Source organism: Stenella coeruleoalba (assembly GCF_951394435.1).
Source record: "Stenella coeruleoalba genome assembly, chromosome: 13".
Taxonomy (NCBI): domain Eukaryota; kingdom Metazoa; phylum Chordata; class Mammalia; order Artiodactyla; family Delphinidae; genus Stenella; species Stenella coeruleoalba.
This window is the reverse complement of record NC_137159.1, coordinates 12,268,742-12,291,543: the sequence shown is the minus strand read 5'-3', so window position 1 is coordinate 12,291,543 and position 22,802 is coordinate 12,268,742. Positions and strand designations below refer to the sequence as shown.

The window sequence follows — 22,802 nt, the reverse complement described above, 5'->3', positions numbered from 1 at the left end:
AGATACAGTTCAGTATCTTTCATCAACTACAAAATAATGTTAGGAACTACTGCAAAAGGTCTTGAGAATTAAATGTATATAAAAAGCTTAGTGCAGTGCCTGACATGAAACGGTGAACATTTACTAAGTGAATCCATGGCAGGTACGCAACCAGTGGTCCAATTTCTCAGGCACAGGTCAGGCAAGCATAACCTTATCCTTGTTGCAGTCTGGCTTCTACAAAGCATCTTGCTAAAAGTCTAAGGACAGGACCCATCAATCTAGTTTGCAAAGCCATGCACTTTTGCTTAACTGTCCTGATCAAGCCTAAAAGAGATAATGGGTCAAGACTGAAGAATCCGACACTGAGAATTTTTAAATGAAGCCGAGCTACACACACGAAACACGAACACTCATTTTAGCATTCTAATAGCAAAGCTACAAATAATCTAAATAAGGGTCTAGTAAGACAAACTAATCCATTCAAACAGGAAAACTTTGTGGCTGTTAAAGACAATGAGTAGATACGTGTTAACGTGGAAATGTCTAGGATGTGCTGGTAAAAAATACTAAACAGTTAGAAATGCCCCATGGAGGAATGTCAGGTATATTCTGGGATCACAAGAAACGTACCAGGGAGGAGTGGGGAACTTTAAGCTAGAGGGCAGTTCTCACTTGTTAAGATACCACATTCTCCTAAGAATTGCATAAGGCCGACTGATCGGGAGCTCAGATGCTTCAAATATATGAACAAAACCAATGAGACATGTTTTCTAAAAACGGTAGGCTTTTTTATTCAGTTAAGAGGTAGACAGATGAACATGGAAGGCTGGCCCATTTAACTCACCCGAAGTTCATATTCCACTGCATTCATCCATCCCACACTGCCAGAAATCTTAAAGAAATAACCAAGACTGCCAGAAGGATTTTTCTTCCTAATTCTTCTTAGCAATCATGGTCAGTGAACTGCCTGCAAAGAAGTTACTACTAACTTAAATTTTCACCGTGTCCAAAGAACCTTGTCCTTGTAAGTAAGAAGTTCACGTATGCCAACAGAACCTGCCACTACCGACAGGAGGGCAGGGTACAAATGACGATTTTTCTAAGAGACTACAAGGGAAGCTTCGGTTACGGTGTGTGCTGTTAAGTCCCTGTGCGTGTTGGGGCAGAAGCTGGTGAAACCAACAAAGCAGAGCACGCTGTCAAATGGCTCTGAAGGGTCGTTTTAAAACGACACAAAACAAACAAACAAAAAATCACAAGTTATCTTCAGAGACAACATTAAAACATAATGGAATTGAAGCCTGATACAAAAAGTAGAGAAATATATACAGGAATTCACAGCCCAGAAGGAAAAGGAACCTCAACAGGAACCAGTGGAAACCTGGCCACTTTACACAGCTAATCTTGAGACAAGTCGTATTTAGCACAAAAGCAATTATAGCACAAGTAACGCTTCCCTCCCACAGCTCCCAAACTTTAAAGAGACTCCTGTCAGTCTTCTATAACACTGTAATTCATTCTTCAAAGGAACAGGAATGTGTACGGTGGTCCCAAACACTGACCCGAATTTTCATCTCAAACAGCTTCACACTCTGAGGATGACATATTTGAAGACTGCCATGATAGCAGCACTGATAACGCCAGAAATGGGGACTGTGACAAACCAGGCCATAAAAATGTTGCGGAAGAGTCGCCAGTCAACAGCCTTTTTGGATCGGAGCCAGCCAACGGACACAACAGAGCCCACCTACGGGAGAAAGCAATCAAGGAAACTGGTTACTGAAGTGCCAGTGGCATTTTGTTAAACAGACCCGTGATTCTTAGGTAGGTAAGGAGCCCCCGACTGCCGGACCGATCCACGAAAGCTGGCTTGTAACAAGACGAAGGGCAATGTAAAACCCAGTCACGGAATCTGTGCTAATTGGGGTAAAAGAGGGAAAGAAAACTCCCTTTTCCCTTCTGAGCTGCTGGAATGTAATGAACTACATTAATAATAATAACAACTGCTTTAATAATAGATTCCTTTAAGTTTTAGGCTTCCCAAAGATTCTAGAGGGAGGCTGCTGTTAGACCTAATAGCCAATCACCCGTAGATCTCTCTGGAAGAAAAAGAATGACTCAAAGGCTCCATGATGAACTAACTTAAAAATTCCCTTAAGGAAGCCAGTTTCTTCCTTTCCCTACAGTTACCCTATGGTTATTAGATGGTCATCAAGCCACCTTAGGACTCAATAAGTTTCTCAGGACTTCAATCCTGAGATGCTCTGAATATATGCTTGCTTCAAATAAACTGCCCTTCAACAAGCCTCACAGACTTGCTGCCTCTATAAAAAGGGGCTTTTGCACCGTTTGGGGAGAAAATATACTATCTGCTTAAATAAAAGTAATAGACGCTAGAAATTGCACAACGTGTATTTACATCCTTAGAGTCAACTTGTCCTAAACTTGTGAACTCTTCAAGACTCCCACGGTATAACACCAAATTATCAAAGGAAAAAAACCAAAAAACAAAAAGAACAAAAAAATACCTCTCGACGTATCTACTAAAACCACTCAAAAGACACAGTACCTCTACATTACACTTACTTTACAATGTGTTGTACTGATGGGAAGGCCAATATTCGATGCAATTACTACAGTGAGGGCAGATGCCAGTTCAATACTGAAGCCGCTGTGGACACAGACAGATCACTTGTCAAGAATGGAACTTAAATTTTGGTAAGTTAGCACTACCCCAAAGTTCACACAATCTTGCTGTGCTCTATCCAGTGACGAAAACTCCACCAACATCTTTAGTTTGCTCTAACTCCTGAAATCTGCTTTAAATCAGGCCATGAGACTGCTCTTCTCTTTTCCAGCATTTGAGGTTTTCAGGTTTTCTGGAAGCCCATTCTTAAAGCTTGCACTTTTACTTTGAATTTAGTAAACATCAGTGTTGGCTCCGTAAAGACAGAGACAAAAGCCAAATGTACATAGCTAGTAAGTCTTAGCACACACGCCTTTCTCAGAAGTTATTTTGTTAAAGAGAGTCCACCGGAGTTGAATAGATAAATTATGTTTAAGGGCCAGACGATAAGGAAAATCTAAAAAGTTCACACCAAAGAGAGAGGAACATCAGGAACTTACACGAACTTGGTTACTTTACGTAGTACCACTGCACAGTATTATGTATCTTAAGAAAATGAGCATTAACCTAATAAGACCTGCTTTACCAACTTACCTAGAGGGTGTGATTGGTGTCAGATCTTTCCCCATGGTCTGGATAACTCTCCTTCCCCAAACCCACAGACCAATACAGATACCAACACCACCATAGAGCAGAAGCCATATTGGTGTTGCTACTTTTGAGGAAACATCTCCCGTGTCATAAACCAGATACAAAGCAACCAGAGGACCGATGGCGTTGCTGCAAGAAAAAGAGGGCAGGGATGATTTTTCAGGCAAAACTAAAACTTGGCAAGAATCTAGTTGTCAATTGATCTACTAAGTTTTCTAAAGCAAAGCTTTCATTAGAAACTGGTCTTTCTTTCAAAGGAAATAAATGGAACCCCAACATACACAACAGAAGAAAATGAGAGCTCTTCTCAGAGGGGAAACGCCACGCATCTGGTGGCCTGTCTTCCTACAGGCCCAACTAAAGCAAATTTTGGGTTCCAATGAACAGGTGACAAACCACAGAACTAGGATTAACCACCTACAAATTCATTCTAGGGGGCAGTGATTCTATCAAAGAACTGGCTCCCATCTCGATAAAAGGCTTCTCTGTGGAAGATATATGTGTTTACCACCTACAGAAACAAACATATTCTTTGTAATCTCTGAAGAAAAAATTTTTCTTCCTGTTTTTTTAAGTCAATTAATTGCTATTACCTCATCCTTTCTGCATTATTCAGTGTCCCACGGGTGGTGTAAGTACCAAGGCCACAAGCAGAACCTCATAAAGGGATTAGGCGGCACAAAAATAGCACGAGCAACGCCAAGAGTCATGATCGACTGACCTGACGTCATTGCCACCATGGGCGAATGACCCAAAGCAGGCCGTGAGGATCTGCAGGAACTGGAAGAGGAGAGACACTTCTGGTTTGTCCTGGTCACACCATTCTTCTAGAGAGCTGGTGCTTCCTTTTCTGTCGCCCAGACCCATCTCGGCCTTGACACTCACGTCGATCTCGGATGCCGAGTGAATATCAGACACGGCGTTGCAGTAACTGGTGTAACTGTCCATTCGAATTCGCTTCTTGCTGTCTCCGTTAGGCCACGTCAGCTTCTCCATCTCTTCACCCTTCTGTTCACCTTCTTTGGCACGGAACGAATCCAGGGGCATGCCACAAATTGCCATGGTATAGGAAGTGTAGCTATTGTTGCGCCTCAAGGGTTTGTCGCCAGAGTCTCCCATGCAGTCGCCCACCTTGGCAAGATGTAGCTTGTGGAGCAGCTCTTTGTACAAGCCAGAGTCCTTATGCACCGTGTGATACTGATAGTGGCCGCTGGAGTTTATCTGGTTACTGACAGCTTGATTGAACTGAACTAGGTTCCCGTTAGGCAACTGCACTGCACCTGGCCAAGACCGAAAGGTTACACTCAATGCCCAGAGCATCAAGTCCGAACACAGAGCCTCGCAGCAGTGCTGCTGACAAAGGGAAACTCGCCTTTCCCCGCCCGAGAAGAGTCCACTCACCGTTCATCGTGCCATCTATGCTGGTTTCCTCTTTCAGGTCCACGCTGGGAAGCCTCTCTCGCTCTGGAGCTTCCTCCAGGTCTCCAAGTTTGAACGAGACCGTTCTCTCCTCCACTGCAGCCCGCAGGGGCCCAGTGGCTGCTGACCCTACCTCTGAGACGGGATTCCTGGTTTCGGTATCACTGAGAGACAACTTTGTTTCTTCACGGTCTTCTTTCAAGCTATTCTTTTTTTCCATTAAGGGGCTTTCAGAAGGACTAGACTTGATTTCTCCTAGAAAAGAAGGATGTTTTTGTTTGGTTTTGACCAAACTGACTTGCTCTCCATTTCCCCTTTCCTCACTTCAAAAAAAAAAAAAAAAATCCTTCTCAAAATAAGACCACATGTAAACTTCAGTGAAAATTCAGGATAATTTTCCTGTCTGCTTTATTTGCCGTATCGCTTAATCTCTCACTTGGGAAGAAACCAGCGATACAAATGCAGAACACCCTATTACTAGGGGTTGCAAAGTTTTTTTCAGTGAAGGGCCAGACGGTAAAAATCTTTTAGGCTCCGTGGACTCTGCTATAAATTCTTGTTCTTCATAGAACCCTTCACAAATGTAGAAACCATCCTGAGCTTCCTGCTGGCCCCTTCTTGAGGGGGAGGAGCCCAAGCGTGGGGCTGGCAGAGAACTAAGAATTCTGACTGCGCCTAGTGCACGTCCTTTTCAAAAAGTGGCCCCAAACTTCAGTCTGTGAGTTCAAGCAAAATGACACAGCTCAACGCAGGCAACTGAAGGTGACTTGAATTTCCACCTCTAGAAAACAAAGACATGTGCCTTATGGTTCAAGTTCCATGACCAGGTGGGAACGTTTTCTGCCTCTGCACCAATGCCCAGTCTGTTTCCGTGTTCATTCAGGAATCCCGGTCAAGCTACCAACCAGGGTACAGAACATTAGCAAGACCTGTCTCATCTTCTCCCAGACTGAGGGAGAATCAAGGTCACGAAGTCCTGAGGGCCGCCAGACTAGCGCAGAGCCTCTCGGAGGCTCCGGAACACAGCTGCATGACGCAGCACTCTCCCGGTGCCACTGCAGTCTGTGCAGCCCTGCGCTTCTTCAAAGAACAAACTTATATCACCACCCGAGCATTTGCAGATGAAAAGGGCGGAAAAAGATCGTCTCAGGAGAGTTCAAGTAGTAAGGGAAGGAATATAAGATTTAATTAAGACCTATACTAACCAGAATGTATGCCATATTTGATTATACTGAAATACTACATACAGTAATGGTCTAAATGATCCCTTCATGACACCCTGAAAATGTCTACCTCTGGAATCTGTGCTCCAATTCTGAAAATGAACCAAATCTGAAGTCAGATAATATAGTAGCATAGCTCTGAATATCTGAATCTGAAGGCGCTGGTTTTGGTAAATGTTTCCTGTGAAAATATTTCATACCTACCTTTTATTTTTCATTAAGGTATCCTCATCCTTCTCAATTAATGTAGACTACAACTTCTCTGTATTTATCTAGCATGTCACTGGCAAGTGATCAAGGTACAGTAAAAAAAAGAAAAAACAGATTAAGTGCCTAGCTTGTCTGGCGGCCCAAATAAGGTCAAATACGCCTTATGACTAGGTCTCAGGTCATTTTAAGTTAATAAGAACGTAGTTTGGACAATAAACCTACATCCGCAAATTTCCATGTAAATTTTCTGGCTTTACCAATCTATCCAAGTAGCAGATTTTTACAGACGGCTACACACAAAGAAGCAAGCACAGCATTACTAGTTAAGATTTTCTGCTACAACATGTTACTTACGTTCAATTTTTCTCTTCATCCTGGGACATACAAAGAACCAGACGATAAGGGCACAGAAAACTGCACATCCCACCGAGATGAGGATGGTACCCCACAGAGGAAGTTTGTCAAAGCCCAGCACTAGGAGATAAAATGGTGCATCTTGAAAACCCCAGGGCAACTGCCCCCCTGTAATAACGTGTCAACCCTCCTCTGGGGACTCTGGGGTTCCCCAAGCCAGCCCATCACCCTTTATAGCTGTTGCCAGCCTTAGGTCCACAGGATTACTGTGTTCGTGGCTATACAAATCTGGGAGAAAAATCCCATAGCATGTGAAATCCACCAGTCTGGCCTACTTTAAACACCTGCTAGACTGACATCTCCCAAGCTCCTTCACATACTAGGCTTTTTCCTTTCTTTGCTTTAGAAGACAGATTACTACACTGAGCAACTGCAACTAGCTATGAAAATAAACGGAAGCTTTCCACTGCCCAGCCTCCAGATGGGAGCGGCCACACCTTCTGTTTGCACATAAGATTTTAACGTTAAGAAAGGAAAGTGCCCCAGTCGTCACATTTCTCCTACTGATGTAATCAGTTCTCTGTGGAAGTTATCACATCCAAGCAAAATCCTTTAGAGCAAGATTATCTCTTAGGACGCATTATCAAACTAAGATACATTTATCTATCAAGGGATAAGAATAGTTCAAAGGGCTGTCTTTCACAAAAAGAAAATAGTAGAGTGGTAATCACACTAACAAGCGACATCTTAAACAGAGACATGCCTACTTCTCACATGGCTCAGGGATCATTAACTAGTCACCTGGTTATCACTTAAATGCCAACAGCCTCCAAGCCACTCGTCTATATTTAATGACAGAAGCAAAGCACTAGAGAACACTACTTAAACCTAAAGGATGTTATAATGATCTGTGGTTTATCCAAGAACAGCTTAGTTCCTTGTGGTTGTTTTGCATATTAGGAATTACTTATAAAATGGAAATTCTATTGTTCCTCAAAATGATTCGTATTTAAAAATCAGATATAAATCGAGGCCCCTTCAAAACCAAAGTTCTGTGATGACTAAATCTTTCCATTTTAATTCCTGCTATCAATTCTAATCATGCAGTTAGTCACACAAACTAAAATATACATGAAATTTAATCAATCTCTGTATCACAATTTAAATTTGCCTACGTTCCAAGTCAAAAAAGGAAAATGAGACTGGTTCTTTCTTGTAAATGATCGACCAAAGGACAGGACAAAAATACCCACATTCCCTTTTCAAAGACGACTGAAAATGCAAGTTTCTAATTTCACTGAACTATGAGCTTTGCTGCTACCACATAAAACATCAGTGCTTAGAGCCTCACGGAGCCTTTTTTAGTTTAACATGAAGAAGCCAATTTAAAACAGAATGGAAAGGCAGCAGGCAAGCTTTCCTTTGCCTGTAGCATTTGGTAAGGAGGCTGGTATCCCCTAAATAAGATCAATATCCTCATAAAGTTGTCTGATTTCTTTCCTGATTATTCTAACAAAGACATGGTTAAAAATACTTAGCTAACTCCAATTTTGGTCAGTGACTTATTACTTCAGTGAGGTTTCCAAAGCAAGTTACAATCCATCAGTCAGAAATGGAATCAATTTGGTGGGCCACAATGAGCATTTTAAAAAGCTAAAAAGAATACTTGCAAATATGACTGCATAGCACATAGTAAGGTTAAGTAGCTTCAACATACTATTCCAGTTCTCTTTCCCTCTCTCCCCCTCCCTCTCTAAGTATGTGTGTGCTGGGCAGCAATGTACAATGTCTTTCTTCCAGTGTGTCACAACAGTCAAAAGATTGAAAGCCACTAACTTGACGGATCAAAGGCCATCAGGCCAAATGAACCTAGACAGGAAAACTGACTGATCAAGACATGTACTGTCCTGTCTGACAAGTTACAGGTTATCAATCTTTTTCAATTGCTAAATGAAACACGTATCACAATTTAATCCATGCTTTGCCTGTGTTCCAACATAAAAGTAATCAACATTTCAATCTTTATATTCTCACAAATATTTTTCCTCTTAGCTGCATGAATTCTTCTTCCAAGTGCACTTAGGGCAGGTGTTAAACATCCCAACTCTTCTCATTCAAGCAGATTCAGGGGAGTAAATTTAGAAACAAAAAGGAGCTCCACTTGGGAGAGAAAAATGAGAATATCCAGCAAACCAGTCCTAAATGACTGATTATCGAAGACCAAGTATAACTAATGACTCTTCAGTAGTCGAGGTAACATCAATTCCGGTATTTTTAGCATAGATAGGAAAGAGGGAGGGAGAAGATCAAATTATCGGTGGATCCTGTGAAGACTAAAGAGTAAAGGTCTGTAGTGATTTAGAATCTGAGCAGGTCTCTTTGGTTGAAAAACTATCTAGGTTAACTCAGCATACACTAGCCTGCAGCCTTCTGAAATGGGCGCAGGCCAGCCACCTTCTAGGAGATTTCAGCCCTGTAAACAAAAAGGGGTAAATTGGGCATTTAATGCAAGTTTTAGAAACAACTTTCAATTCACATTTAAATATTCTGATATGTACTTACAAGGTGCTCCAGTGTACATGATGGAAAAGAGGTTGATTCCAACTGTGCAGGCATAGAACACTGGCAAAGCTCGCAACCCGTTAGGAACTGGATCTGCCTGTAAAATACCATCATCATTAAGCTCAAGATCTTAAAAGCTGTAAAAACTTAACCCATTTCCATAGAACCTTATCAAAGGGCAGCTTCAGGAATTAGTTCCAATAACTATCTCCCCATAGTAGTTTCCAAGGCCAGATGGTCTTTTCCTACATTTGCTCCTGGAAGTTCCCCTACCAAGGCTGATCTCATCTTCTACATCCATCTGAATTTAAGTTTGTGTTCGCTTTAATGTTTGGGGGTTGGTTAGGTTTTTGTTGCCGTTATTGTTTTTTTTTTTTTTGGCTTCGTTGCACCTTTGTTGCTGCGCTTGGGTTTTCTCCAGTTGTGTCGAGCGGGGGCTACTCTTTGTTGCGGTGTGCGGGCTTCTCATTGCGTTGGCTCCTCTTGTTGCACAGCATGGGCTCTAGACATGAGGGCTTCAGGAGTTGTGGCACGCAGGCTCAGTAGTTGTGGCTCGCAGGCTCTAGAGCACAGGCTCAGTAGTTGTGGCGCACGGGCTTAGCTGCTCTTAGCTGCTCCGTGGCATATGGGATCTTCCCGGACCAGGGCTCAAACCCGTGTCTCCTGCATTGGCAGGCGGATTCTTAACCACTGAGCCACCAGGGAAGTCCCTGTTGCTGTTATTCTTAACAAGGCTACCTATTACTAGTGACTGGTGATGTCCTGAATGATCAGTTTCAACCCCCAGTGCTCTAAGGTACCTCATGTCCAGATAAAATCTGAGCACACACCTGAAAATGTACTATGTAAGAGAGATCAAGAAACAGACTATGAGATATTACATTTCTTACCTGACTTTATACCTGCAATGACTTCTTAAAAACAAAACATGTAGGAGAATATACCAGCAACAACCATCTTATCTAGACATTTGATAAATATGCCACAACTAGTGATTTACCAAAGTGCTAAGATAAAAATCAATCGTACACTAGGTCACCTCCTCATTTAACAGACTGTGCCAAGCACTAAAATATGGGAGTGAATGAGACAAAGTTCCTGCTCTCACAGAACTGACACTTACATTCTAGTACAGAATCATGCTATGAAGAAAAAAGAAGGGGAAGGAGGCCGTGATGGAAGGAGGCGCACACTTTAATTCTTGGGGGTGGCGCGGGAGATACTCCAAAGACCATCAGTGGAACAAAGACACAAATGTGTTAGGTCAACAAGCCATAAGCCAGGTACACACGCAGGGGTAGAAAAAGAGCAGCCAGAGAGCAGGCTACCTGGAGGGCAGACTATCCCAGAGACGTCAGAAAGTACAAAGACCCTGAGGCAAACACCTGAATTGTCTGAGGAACAGCAAGGAGGCCAGTGTGACTGGAAACAAGAGTTAAAAACAAGAGCACAGATCTGAATACATGAGAAGGCTAAACTTCAAAGATGTGGTTAGCCCAAAGGTTTAATGCTATCTTGAATCACAATCCAATGGAAAATCTTGGGGAGGAACAGACAAGGAGAAGAATCAAATACATCAGAAGAGTGAGGTAATGGCTTAAGATCAAGGAAACGGAAAGTAGAGGTGCCATTCCAAATCAGCAGAGATGGGCGCTTGACAAAAACCACTCTGAATATTACCTTCCCTATCCGTAGTTTAAGAGAATGCTACAGGTAGGGAATTGGTCAAAACAAAAATAGCCAATAAAACCTAAGCATCAGGGCTTCCCTGTTGGCGCAGTGGTTAAGAATCCACCTGCCAATGCAGGGGACACAGGTTCAAGCCCTGGTCCGGGAAGATCCCACATGCCGCAGAGCAACTAAGTCTATGCGCCACAACTACTGAGCCTGCGCTCTAGAGCCCGCACGCCACAACTACTGAAGCCTGCGCGCCTAGAGTCTGTGCTCCGCAACAAGAGAAGCCACTGCAATGAGAAGCCCGCACACGACAACGAAGAGTAGCCCCCGCTCGCTACAAGTAGAGAAAGCCCACGTGCAGCAACAAAGACCCAACGCAGCCAAACATTAATTAATTAATTAAAAAAAAAAAAAAACTCATCATCTCTGAGTAACTCAACCATGCGTGTCCCACCCCAAGGGTAGTCGGTAAGGTTATGAACCTGAGGCGTATATACATTTTTCTTCTAAGAACTCTCTGTGCTTTTAAGAAATTCTCCAAGAAACCAAAGACCACCCCCCGAAATCAAAATCCATAAGGGTTCTAGACATTTGTGGGGGCTTCTCTTTCTCCCTTTTGCTACCTCCAAACTCCTCTTAGCCACTCCCCCAGGAGGTAACCAGGGCTAACATTTTATTGAATGTTGACCACCATATGACTCACCTAACACTTAAAACTTTACCTATAAGTAAATATCTCATCATCCAGTTATATGGGATGGGAAAGGGGGTCTTCATAACCCATTTTCAACCATAATATTCATTTTTTATACATCGGACATTCCAGTAAACTAAAGAAAAAAGTTCCTGAGTTTGAAAAGATACCCTAGATATATTTAATGAGATTCCTGACAGAAGGGAGAATGCTGAAAGGCCCACTTTCTTTGACTAGAATTTAAACACTCAACAGGAAAACTCCCTTTTCCCCTTATTCCTTGTTTATTGTCCCAATCCTTAACCTCCACTCTGCTTTTTCCTACTAGACTACCCAACACCCTTGGAACATTCAGAAAATTGAAAATTTTTAAAAGCACTTTTAATGTTAATTTCCAAAACAGAATCTTTAATTGGAAAGTATCTTAATGGTCAAATATTTAGATTTTAACAGCCAAGACCACCAAAGGTTACTAGTGTAAAGATGTTTTCTTGAGACTTAAAATCTAACGGTAACCAGAAATATTCAGCCTCATCACCTAAAAATTCATCTGTTATTGGTAGATTAAACACAAGAGTACGTGCCTGCCTGTGTGTGTGTGTGCGGGTAGATTCTCAAAGTCCATATTGAATAGTTTTAAACACTATTCCAATCATTCTTTTTTTTTTTTTAATATTTATTTATTTTGGCTGTGCCGGATCTTAGTTGCAGCACACAGGATCTCTTAGTTGTGGCATGCGGACTTCTTAGTTGCGACATGCGAACCCTTTAGTTGCAGCATGCGTGCGTGATCTAGTCCCCTTGACCAGGGATTGAACCCGGGCCCCCTGCATTGGGAGCACAGAGTCTTACCCACTGGACCACCAGGGAAGACCTATTCCAATCATTCTTGATCATGTCCATCCTCATACCCCATGAGGAATATATAATTAAGAAGTTCATATATCTAACTTAAGGTCTCTAACTGAGGATAAAGACGCCTGGCATGCATTCCCCAAATGAGAGTTCTGGGGACCTGAAAATCCCACTTTGTACCTGAAAGCATGACCATTCCTCCTCCAGAAAAGAAGTTTGTTTGGGCTTGAGACACACAAAGCCTCTGGAACAATCTGTCTCTCAATAATCCACAAAGACCCGGTGTAAACCTTTATGAGCACAAATCCACAACAGGGGATCCCAGCAATCCTCCTGCTTCTCTGGTAAGGAGCAAGCTATACAGCTCTCAAAGTACGAAGAGTTCTGATCCCTGACTACTACTAAGCCTCAAAGGGAAGCCTCACGTTATCACATTCCACAGCTGTGGGGAGTAGGAGGGTAGGTGCTATTCACTAACCGCTTGCTAAACAAGACAATGCCAAACTCTGAGTCTGTTGATATCAACCAACTGTTTACTCTCAAATTATACCAAGCTACAGAGGTTTCAAGTTTTCAAAGTATTACGCTGCTATCTTTTGCCAGACTCAGGCCATGGTAAATAGTGATTAGTGAGTCACTTTACCAGTTACTGAATTTCTATAGAAAAGTACGTATCCTTCCCTAGAGAAGCTTAGAACTAGACCAAACAAACGGTTCTGAATACATTCTTACCCCTTGGGATTAAGCTACCTATCTCCCTTCACTCAGATTTCTTCAGTTCAGAAGAATTTTTAAGAACTTACAATGGACCGTTAAGAGCCATTCACCTCAGGAAAAGGACAACTTTGTTTCCTGAGAAAAAAGCATTTATTCTTACTGTAACTCAGTCCAACGACAACATCCCTTGTTGTCTACATTTATTTTGGAGCCAGCATCAGACTTCTTGATTTAAAAAAAATGCTATCAGGTCCCTCAAAAGGGATTTTCAAATGGACAGGAAATTAAACGGCTGTCTGGAATTTTTTTTTTTTTTTTTGCCAAGAAAAACAAAATGAGAATTACCTTTACTGGTTCCTTTTTACCTATTCTGAGCTATTAGAGTCAAGTCACTGTGAGAGGTAGCGTGTCCACCATGAAGCTTACAAGCTGGTTTCGATAATCAACACTCTACAAATAACTATGTGGGGACCCAAACGACTCCACTTTAACTGGCAGCTAAGAAAATGTCACCCAGGACACTGTGATTTGTTGAACCCTAAGCTTACAATGCAGACTGGCCTGCATATGATGGTGATTTGAGGTAGTAATCTGCATACAGGTCAACAAAGCCACTCCAAATACATTTCCTTAATTTTTTCTTTCAGTCTCGGCACACTATAGTGCTCAATTTTTCCTTCCCAAATGACTTCTTGGGTATTGAAAACCTGCTTCTTTCAGAAAATTCAACATACGAGAGGTATACAAAACAAAGAATTTTTCTAACTTTCCAAGGCCACACTCCTACACACCGATCCCATTTGCAATAATGCTATCGGTTTGAACACCACGAAGTGTGACTTAGTACAGGTCATGGGGGGAGAGAAAGATTACCTTACGGAGGATGAATGCACGAACAAGGAAGAATAAAATTCCAGACATAATACCAGAAAGCAGCGGTGAGACGAACCAAGACATCACTGGAATAGAACACATTAAGAAAAAAATGTCAACTAATGGAAATCAGGAACCAAAACACACTTTAAATTTTAGTCCTCTCGTTTCAAAACTTTAGCCCGTCCCTCCAATTTTACATCATTTTCTCCCATACACAACGCCATGGTAACACGACAAGAAGAATAAAAAGCCTTTTAGAATTAAACATACCAATTTTTATCAGTTCTGACCACTTGACCCCCTCCTGCCCCTTCGCCACCAGGGAGAAACCAATGGTTGCACCAACGATACAATGGGTTCCAGAAATGGGAAGCTTCAAAAACGAAGCCACTAGTTGCCACACAGCAGAACCTGAAACACATGAAGTTTTATTAAGTACGTGACAAAAGTGACAAATTCCATTATGTACGAAGTGCATATTACTGAATGTAATAATCTGAATCGAGGCAGAGCACAAGAATGGAACGACCCATGATAAGAATTTCCTCACCCGCCACTATCAGGACAACACGAAAAAAAACTTACCAAACATCGCACTGACAGAGCCGGCCATCAGCAGCTCTTGTGTCGAGTTGTACATCTCCACGTCAATCAAGCCCTTCCTGATGGTCTCGCTCACTTTGGCCCCCAGCAGGACGGAGCCCACTGTCTCAAAGATACTAGCTAGGATGCAGGCTTGCTTCAGGGTCACTACACCTGATCCCACGGCTGTACCAAACGAATTTGCTACATCATTGGCTCCCACGGAGAATGCCAGGACAAATGCAATAACGAAGCCCAGGACGAGCATCCATAGGTAGTCCACCAATGGACCAGAAGCGGCAGTAGCAGCAATAGTAGTGGCAATCAGCGTTGCCATGGTAGATGCCATTCTCTAGAGTAGTGGTTCTTTAATTAATCAGAGAATTACTGAGCGGTTTTCGAGATGTGTAAACAGAATATGAGGTATCAAAAATGCTATAATAAATAATATATATTATATAAAATTAAATACTGTAAACTACGGCACAGAAACCGAGCTGGGGAGTTACTGCTATACGCTGCGTATGGGCATCTGTTGTCTGGGGTTTCTTTGGCTCTGGAGGGCTAGAAGCACGGAGCAGAATTCCATGGCGGAGAAGAGAAAGGACGCAAGTTCATCCTGGAAGGGGGGATGGATAACAATAGCAGCGCGCCCTTGCGGTCCCGCACCCCGCGACGGCCCACCGGGACTGGGGGCCCCGGCCGTGCCCGCCGCCCGCGATCCGGTATCCCGCACCCCACGCAGACCGCGCCGGGCGACGGGCACGTGGCGCAGGGGACCACCTCGGCCCGCGCGCGCCCAGCCCGGCCCCCGCGCCGCCGGCCCGCGCGCGCCCTCCCCGCGAAAAGCGGAAAAGAGCCGTTCCCGCGCGCGCCTCCCGGGGACCGCCAAAAAGGCCCGCGGGCGGGCGGACGGGGTGGCATGGGGTAGGGTGGGGGAGGGAGGCGGGTAGCGCCGAAAGCAGAACCCCACCGCGCCGCCGCGTCCGCGCCGGGCCCCGGGGAGAAGAAAGAGCCTTTCCAAGGTGGCGCCGCCACTCACCAAAGGAAACGAAGGGCCGAGTGGGAGACGAGGTCCAGGCTGCGGCGGCGGGCTAGGGCCACGGACGCACGCACCTGCTGTCGGCGAGCACACGGCCTGGCCTGGGGCGGAGGCTCTGGGGATGGCTCGGCGGGGCTGGCAACCCACCCAGGAAGCAGCCGCGGACGCCTCAGCAGCCGAGAAGGAAAAGCACTCAGCACGCGACGGCAGCCATCACTCCAGCAGCGCACTCCGCCGGCCTCTACTTATAGCCGTCGCCGCGCACCGCGTGACCAGCCGCGCCTCGCGCCGCCCAGGAGCCCCGCCCCCGGGATGACGCAGCCCCAGCCAACCCGGCGGCCCGGCCGGATGAGCCCGACCGCGGCGATCATTGGCCCGCCCCGCGCTGGCGGCCACGCCCCCAGAGGGGAACCTGTCCACGTGGGGAGGGCCGGCCTCCTCCCTGCGGCCTTGCCCTGGTGTCCTGGCACCTTCTGGCCGCGCCTGCTGGTTAGCGGCGGAGGCCGCGGGGCACCCTCACCCTGCCGCTGGAGGTTGTCAAGTGGGGATTGTAGAGGCCGCGACCAAGGTCATAGTTCCTCCCGCGCGAGCCCAGTTTTACGGAGCTGGCCGCGCCTCAAGCCGCACTTTCAGCGCACTTGCGACCTGCCGCATCCGGAGGCCACACCTGGCCGAGTTCCCTCCCTCCCGTCCTCCCGGTGACGCTGCAGGAGAGCTCGCGCCCCGGGGCTCCGAATCCATTCCCGGCACGTTGTCGCACCTGTGACTTGCCATTGGCCAGACAGGCATTGTCCCTCGCCGGGGGAGGGAAAGGGCTCACGTGGTCGCTTTACTCCAGCAGTCATGCACTTGGGTGAAAACAGACTGAGCAGTCACGAGAACCAGGTCGTCTCCCAGTCATGGCGCAGAGCCCCAGGGCGGCTGCGAGTCGTCAGTTTCCCCGTGGCAGAGCTGCGTTTTCTGCGCCGCAGCTGTGGCGCGTGGGGAAGGACACTGCTCCGGATTCAAATCCTGACTGCTGCTCGCTGCAGCGTGTCACCTTGAGCGACTTCCAGATCTCTCTGACTGCGCTCTCAGGAATGTAAATTGTTAACAATCCCTACCTACCTGGTAGCGGGGATTAAGTGAGTTAACGTGTGTGAATGTGACTAGAACTCAGTAGGAGTTCAGTGAATGCTAATTTCGTCCTGCTCTTTCCGTGAATATTCCTGTTTTAGAATGTAGAAAAGGTTGTAAGGGTGTTCTCTTTGCATCCCGGAAGCTTTCCTATTTTGAGACGTTGATTTCTGGTCCCCCTACGTGGTATATAATGTAGTTTTGACATTAGTGAGATCTTCTCTGCACATTTAGGGGCATTTCACTATTTGGCTTAAGTTCAAGACGAACCATTCATGCCAAGGGAGATTAAGGTCATGGTCTCTTGTCAGGGTTGTCGTGAGATTAAAGAATTCCCAACAGAAATATTTACCAGGCTTAGAATGTTCTGGAGCCCTCCCCACCTTTTGCCATCTCTAGCAGCTGGGCACTGATTAGCAGGAATGAAGACGTTGTAAATCGTTGCTATGTCCGGGTCATCTATGGAGGCGTAAACTCCACCGGAGTATCCTCTGACCTGCCTAGAAAATCTGGTGGAGTTATATGAGTAACTTACAAAGCTCTAAGTCCGAAGGTCATGTCCAAAAAGAAGAAAGTGCGTGTCCAGGAGCACTGACCCTGGGGTGCAAATCTGATGTAATTCTGACACCTTAAATTGTACTCCTCCTTCCACCTTTACTTCATTTCAAGGTTATGAAAAAAAAATAAAGGACTGGTCTGTTAAAGGTCCTTAGTGTTCTGCCACTGAAAATGATAATTTTCAAAGCAGTTATTAAGGCAATTGCCTGGAACTTTTCCCAGTATGTGTTTTTTGCATTCTGTCCTTTCTGTCTACTTTTGCTGGCCTGTGGTACTAGCTCTTTAAGTGGGCAAACACTTGCTGGACAATGTCTATTGAAGGCCGTGGGGCAGCCGTGGGGCATATCTATCAAGGCAAGAGCACATTCCAGGCCTCCTGGGGTGGGTTGAGGAGAGTGCCAGGGCAGAGATTCAGGAGATGCCCCTTGTGACACAAATGAATTCTGTGAACATCTTCAGGCTCTAGAAGGGTTCTACCCTTCCTCCTTAGGACGACACTCAGAGTGAACCAGGCTGTAAAGGGACGTGGGGGGGTTGAAGGCCGTGTGGGGTGGGGTGGGGTCCTGGCTGCCTCACCTGGGGAGAGAGGATCTGTGGGATACAGCCCTTAGAGACCTAGACTTACCATGGTTGGGACGCCTTATCCTCCCATTAGGGAGAAGAGCTAGGGCTCTGCCTATGGAGAGAAGTTACAGTGCCTTGGAAATGGAAAACGATGGAAAAAATGAGGACCACCAATTCACACACAAATGGCGCTGGTTCTGACCTTACGGCTGAACACAGGAAAGAAGGCAGAGATCTCAATGATAATGTTTCTCTCTTAGAATCAAGGCGTTCTCTGTTAGAATCGCGGACCCTAGCGAAGCCAGTTGGTCTAGTGGTTTAACGTATGGACAATAAAGCCGAACTGCCTGCTCTGCTACTCACTAGTCACATGACCATGGGCAAGTACCTTCTATGCCTCAGCTTCCTCATCTGTAAAGGGGAGAGGTTAAGAGTTGCTACTTCCTAGGGCTGTTGTGAGGACTCAATCAATGTACGTAAAGTCCTTTGAGAGGATGTCTACTCCGTGGCTGGTGTGATCTCGGCACTCTTACTGAGTTCAGTATCTAGCTGAAGGCCTACTGTGCAGAGCTCATGTTTAAAAGGAACTGTGTGTCACATGGCAGAGTTGCCATCCAGGCCAAGCTCTTTCAGACTTCTCCCATTGCTGATAAAGAATGGGGGGGCCACGAGAAACTGGGGCCCTCTGCCGGGGCCCTGGCGTGGTGGGTTGGGGTATAGTGTGTGCTTCAGGGCACATGAGTGGGCTTGCTGGCCTAGGAGTGAGAGGCCTGGCCTGGCTCAGACCCTAACTGCCCCCAGGATCTTTGGTGAGTCCCTGCCACAGAGCCCAGGAGCTTCAGGGTCCCTTACCCACCCTCACCTCAAAGAGAATTGAACAGGGAATTCCCTGGCAGTCCAGTAGTTAGGATTCTGTGCTCTCACTGCCGAGGGCCCAGGTTCGGTCCCTGGTCGGGGAGCTAAGATCCCACAAGCCATGCGGTGCAGCCAAAAAAATAAAAAAGAATTGAACAAGACAGCCTGCCATGTGCCGCTGAACAGCAACCTGGGCACTATGGGTTTGCAGTTTTCTTGGAGATGCTTCCATCTCTCACTGACTCCATGGGTGGAGTTAAATTGTAGAGAGCTGGGAAGGCTGACCCACCAGCCCCTCCAGACCTGCAGAAGCATGGACAAAAGGAAGAGGCAGTACCACTTCTGCACCTTCTGAGCTCAGAGACGCTTGCAGTCAGAGAAATGCATCTGAGGTCACCATTCACTGAGCAGGAAGGAAACCTCCTGGAAAGGGTCTGCTTGGAGGAGGGGGGACTGCAGTGGGGAATGGGAACACTGTGGAGCCAGACTGGGATCCAAGGAAGTTTCAGAGGCCATCCATTAGGACTTGGATGGGAGAGGGGAGAGGAACATTCAGGGAGAAGAAGATGGGAGCCTTTGAGTAAAGGAAAACCACCTCTTCTCTACCCACCACTCCCCTCCGCTCGACTGCAGTCACGAATGAAGTAGCGGTAATATCTACCACGTTTACTCTGTGCCAGGCAGTTTCAGATGCTCTACATGCTAATGCTCACGTGATGCTCTAATAAACCTCTCTTAACGTACTTTTACCTCATTTTACAGACGAAGAAACTGAGGCACAGAGAATGAAGCAACAGTTAAACCAGTGAAGAACCCCACAAACTTCGAGTCTGTAAGTGCTTTTTCCCTGTCAGTAAGGGCAGAGGCAAATAGGATGCCCTTAGGTGGTAACTCTTCTTTGCACTTAACCCGTTTACTTCCCCCTTCTTTCCTCTTTATTTTTGTTAACTCTGTTGCTTTTACAGCCTGTACTTTAAGCCTCTTCCAACCCTGTCAGAAAAGAAAAGGGCATTTCTAGGAGACCTGACTTCAAGATTGCCCTCCCGGGCTTCCCTGGTGGCACAGTGGTTGAGAGCCCGCCTGCCGATGCAGGGGACACGGGTTCGTGCCCCGGTCCGGGAAGATCCCACATGCCGCAGAATGGCTGGGCCCGTGAGCCATGGCCACTGAGCCTGCGCATCCGGAGCCTGTGCTCTGCAATGGGAGAGGCCACAACAGTGAGAGGCCCGCGTACCACAAAAAAAAAAAAAAAAAAAAAAAAAGATTGCCCTCCCTTTCTGCAGAGTAAGAAGAGGCAGGAAGTCAAAGCACATATTCTTCCTAAAAAGTAAGTTGATGCAATGGCCTGACCATGTCTTAGAGTTGCTGAAAACTCTGTTCTCTTTCAGACTTCTCAAGAAAGGAAATGTGGGGGAGTTTCCTTTCTTGAGAAGTCAAGAGTTCTAGGCCACCAACTGGTGGCCTAGTTGCTCAGATTCTGGGCTTTCGCTGCTGTGGCCTGGGTGCAATCCCTGATCAGGAAACTGAGATCTCATGCAAGCTGCTTGGTGCAGCCAAAAAAAAAAAGAGAGAAAAGAAAGAAAGGGAACCTGTCTTGTACCCGGCTGTAGTCAATGCCTACAGAAACAGGTTCAAAATAATGATTCAAGTAAGGACCACACATCACCATCCCACCACCACACTCCCACCTGCTGTGGATGTGGCTGGCTTCCATCGTCAAATATTTCCTCACTCCCCGTCAAACAGGACTGGCCACCCAGTATCCGTGGCTCTGCCCCCACGAGGTCCAGGGACTGTTCCGGAGAGAGAGGGAAGGTAGGGGAGGGGCGCTTTCAAGCACCCACACAGACAAGCTCTGATGTGGAGAGCTGCCTCAGGCCAGCATTCCACAGCCATAAAGAGCTGGATTTTGTTTGGCCCAGACAAACGGGTCAGTCTGTTCCTCTGCCAACACAAGGGGTGGGGGACTAGTCCACCCACTCCAGACTTTATGTGCCTCCTTCCGACTGCTCATCCCTGGTCTCTTCCCTTTGGTTTTGAGTTCACACGCTTGGGCGTGTTGTGGCATAGGACCCAGACAGAGGGGCCAGCACCGAAGACCCAACGCAGCCAAAAAAGAACCAAAACGAAACAACAAAAAAAAGAATTCATATTTATCAGTCATTCTATTTAGTTCACAAACTGTGGTCACTAAAAAAACGATCAAGCCCTTTTTTCCTGGACACTTCTTCAGAAAGGCCTCTCCGGAGACCTCACCCAGGACTCCATTTTCCCCAAGGCCCAACTTTCTCAGCTCTTACCAGGAAAGCACGGAAGAAAGGCAACTTGCTGGAAACTCAGGAACTGTGTGTAATGACACTCCTGTGGCAGAAGGGACAAGGGGTCAGCTGGCTGTCACCGTGCCCCTGGACACATGGCTTTAGGCTGAGAAAGTGAGTGGCGGCAGGATGTGAGTCATCCTCACGGCCCTCCCACAGACTGGGTAGAGGGTAATGGCCTCAGATGCTCCATTGCTTCCGTAGCTCTTCATCCTTTCACTCGTTGAACAGAAGTCTAGCGTGGATCCGGCAGAGCAACAAGATTGACCAGCCCTCGCCCTCACAAAACACAAACTCCTCACACCCAGAATTTCACAGCGAGGACCAGCCCTGAGCACAACAGCCGAGAAGGCAAAGTCAACCTTCCACCCGCCTCAGACCTCCCCCTCCTGTTCCGGCCCACACAGCTCATCATCCAGGCCACTCTGATTCATCGTTCTTCTCTCAGCAGACATCTCCAGAGCACAGGAGGCTGCCCCCTGCTCTCCATGGGCGTCCCCCAGCTGGCTCAGGGTCCCTCGCGCATCTGATCCCCTCAGCAAGAGAAAGCTGTCTGTTAGGGGAGCGACCGGCCCCGCAGGCCCAGAAATTCAGATGTTTGGGGGCTCGGAGGGGCTTCAGCTGTTGGGAACTGCCTCACGGGAGACTGAGGTTCTAACAAAGCCCAGTTTCTTCGTTTTCAGTGGAGAGATCCATTTCCAATTTCCCTCTACCTAGAGCCTTGCTTCTCCAAGTGTGGTCTGCAGACCAGCAACAAAGGAGCTGGCAGAACCTCAGGCCCACCCCAGACCTGCAGAATCAGAATCTGCATTTAAAAAAATTTGTTACTGAAGTATAGTTGATTTACAACGTTGTGTTGATTTCTGCTGACCAGCAAAGTGATTCATCTATACATACACATACATTTTTCATATTCTTTTCCATTATGGTTTATCACAAGTTATTGAATATAGTTCCTTGTGCTATACAGAAGGACCCTGTTGTTTATCCATCCTATATATAATAGTTTGCATCTATTAATCCCTCCTCCCACCCCGCTCGGCAACCACAAGTCTGTTCTCTATGTAGAATCTGCATTTTTAACAAGGTCCACACGGGACTCAGAGGCACGTTACAGTTTGAGAAGCAATTACAAGAAGAAGAATGATTCTTGTTATCTGGACAGTTTAGAAACAATATGTTAATACCTTCTTTTTCCGGCGGATGTTGAAAAGCCACCGCTATTTTCTATCTTAAATCTGATCTTCCTGAGCAAGCACTCCGAGCATTTTAGCTACGGGGTAGTTCAGCACCTAGGCTGACTGTCTGAAATGAGAATCCTGCTCTACCATTTCCCTGCTCTGACCTTAGGCAAATTACCACGCTTCCCTGTGCCCCACATTCCTCCTCTGTAAAGTGGAGCTAATAGGGTTGTTATAAGGATCAAATAAGTAAAGCGCTTGGCGCATACCTGGCATTTAGCGAGCACTCGATACACTTGGATACTAATTGGATTTGGGTGTCCCCCAATTTTCTATATACTGCACTTACCATCTGTTAAGATGAAATGCTTCTGGAGTTGGTGGTCTCATCCACTATGCACAGATGCTTCCTAGTTTTCTTTCTTTTTTTAAAAAAATATTTATTTATTTATTTATTAGGGCTGCACTGGGTCTTTGTCGCGGCTCGCAGGATCTTCATTGCAGCCTGCAGGATCTTTTAGTTGCAGCATGTGCACTCAGTTGCAGCATGCATGCGGAATCTAGTTCCCCGACCAGGGATCGAACCCGGGACCCCTGCATCAGGAGCACGGAGTCTTACCCATTGGACCACCAGGAAAGTCCCTGCTTCCCAGTTTTCTTTTCTAAAAGTGACTTTATTCCTGCAGGCAACCTACTGTTACCCCCAAATATATTCATTTCAGGACTGTCCATTTAATTTA

General features: G+C 46.0%; 2 protein-coding genes across 4 annotated transcripts in view; one reads left to right on the top strand and one right to left on the bottom strand.

The window, feature by feature from the left end:
* Positions 1 to 479: 479 nt before the first annotated feature.
* On the bottom strand, positions 480 to 16,238 carry SLC20A1 (solute carrier family 20 member 1). Of its 3 annotated transcripts, XM_079941243.1 has the most exons (11): positions 15,471 to 16,235; positions 14,432 to 15,047; positions 14,117 to 14,257; positions 13,844 to 13,929; positions 9,028 to 9,124; positions 6,466 to 6,585; positions 4,661 to 4,933; positions 3,981 to 4,539; positions 3,203 to 3,388; positions 2,569 to 2,653; positions 480 to 1,729 (listed from the first exon to the last, which is right to left on the bottom strand). In XM_079941243.1, the coding sequence occupies exons 2-11, from the start codon at positions 14,775 to 14,777 to the stop codon at positions 1,568 to 1,570; spliced, it is 2,055 nt and encodes a 684-aa protein (XP_079797369.1). In that variant the 5' UTR covers positions 14,778 to 15,047; positions 15,471 to 16,235; the 3' UTR covers positions 480 to 1,567. The 3 variants fall into 3 exon arrangements, with proteins under 3 accessions (XP_079797369.1, XP_079797370.1, XP_079797371.1); XM_079941244.1 differs by lacking the exons at positions 6,466 to 6,585; positions 9,028 to 9,124; positions 13,844 to 13,929; ... (1 more) ...; positions 14,432 to 15,047; positions 15,471 to 16,235 and adding an exon at positions 6,106 to 6,147; XM_079941245.1 differs by lacking the exons at positions 480 to 1,729; positions 2,569 to 2,653; positions 3,203 to 3,388; positions 3,981 to 4,539; positions 4,661 to 4,933 and having other exon boundaries at positions 6,509 to 8,938; positions 15,471 to 16,238.
* The window catches only part of LOC307195684 (cleavage and polyadenylation specificity factor subunit 5-like), a gene marked incomplete at its 5' end in the record, with an annotated part of 27,293 nt that continues 20,273 nt past the window's right edge, over positions 15,783 to 22,802 (top strand). The window contains 1 exon segment of the mRNA XM_079940024.1: positions 15,783 to 16,011. Within this exon segment, the coding sequence (XP_079796150.1) occupies positions 15,783 to 16,011 (229 nt within the window).

Excerpts from the sequence above, each read along its gene's own strand:
- SLC20A1 (XM_079941243.1), bottom strand. The coding sequence starts at position 14,777 with ATGGCATCTACCATGGCAACGCTGATTGCCACTACTATTGCTGCTACT. Across the intron at positions 4,540-4,660 it reads CATAGATGGCACGATGAACG|GTGCAGTGCAGTTGCCTAAC; the intron begins GTGAGTGGACTC and ends GGTCTTGGCCAG. Across the intron at positions 2,654-3,202 it reads ACACCAATCACACCCTCTAG|CGGCTTCAGTATTGAACTGG; the intron begins GTAAGTTGGTAA and ends CTGTGTCCACAG.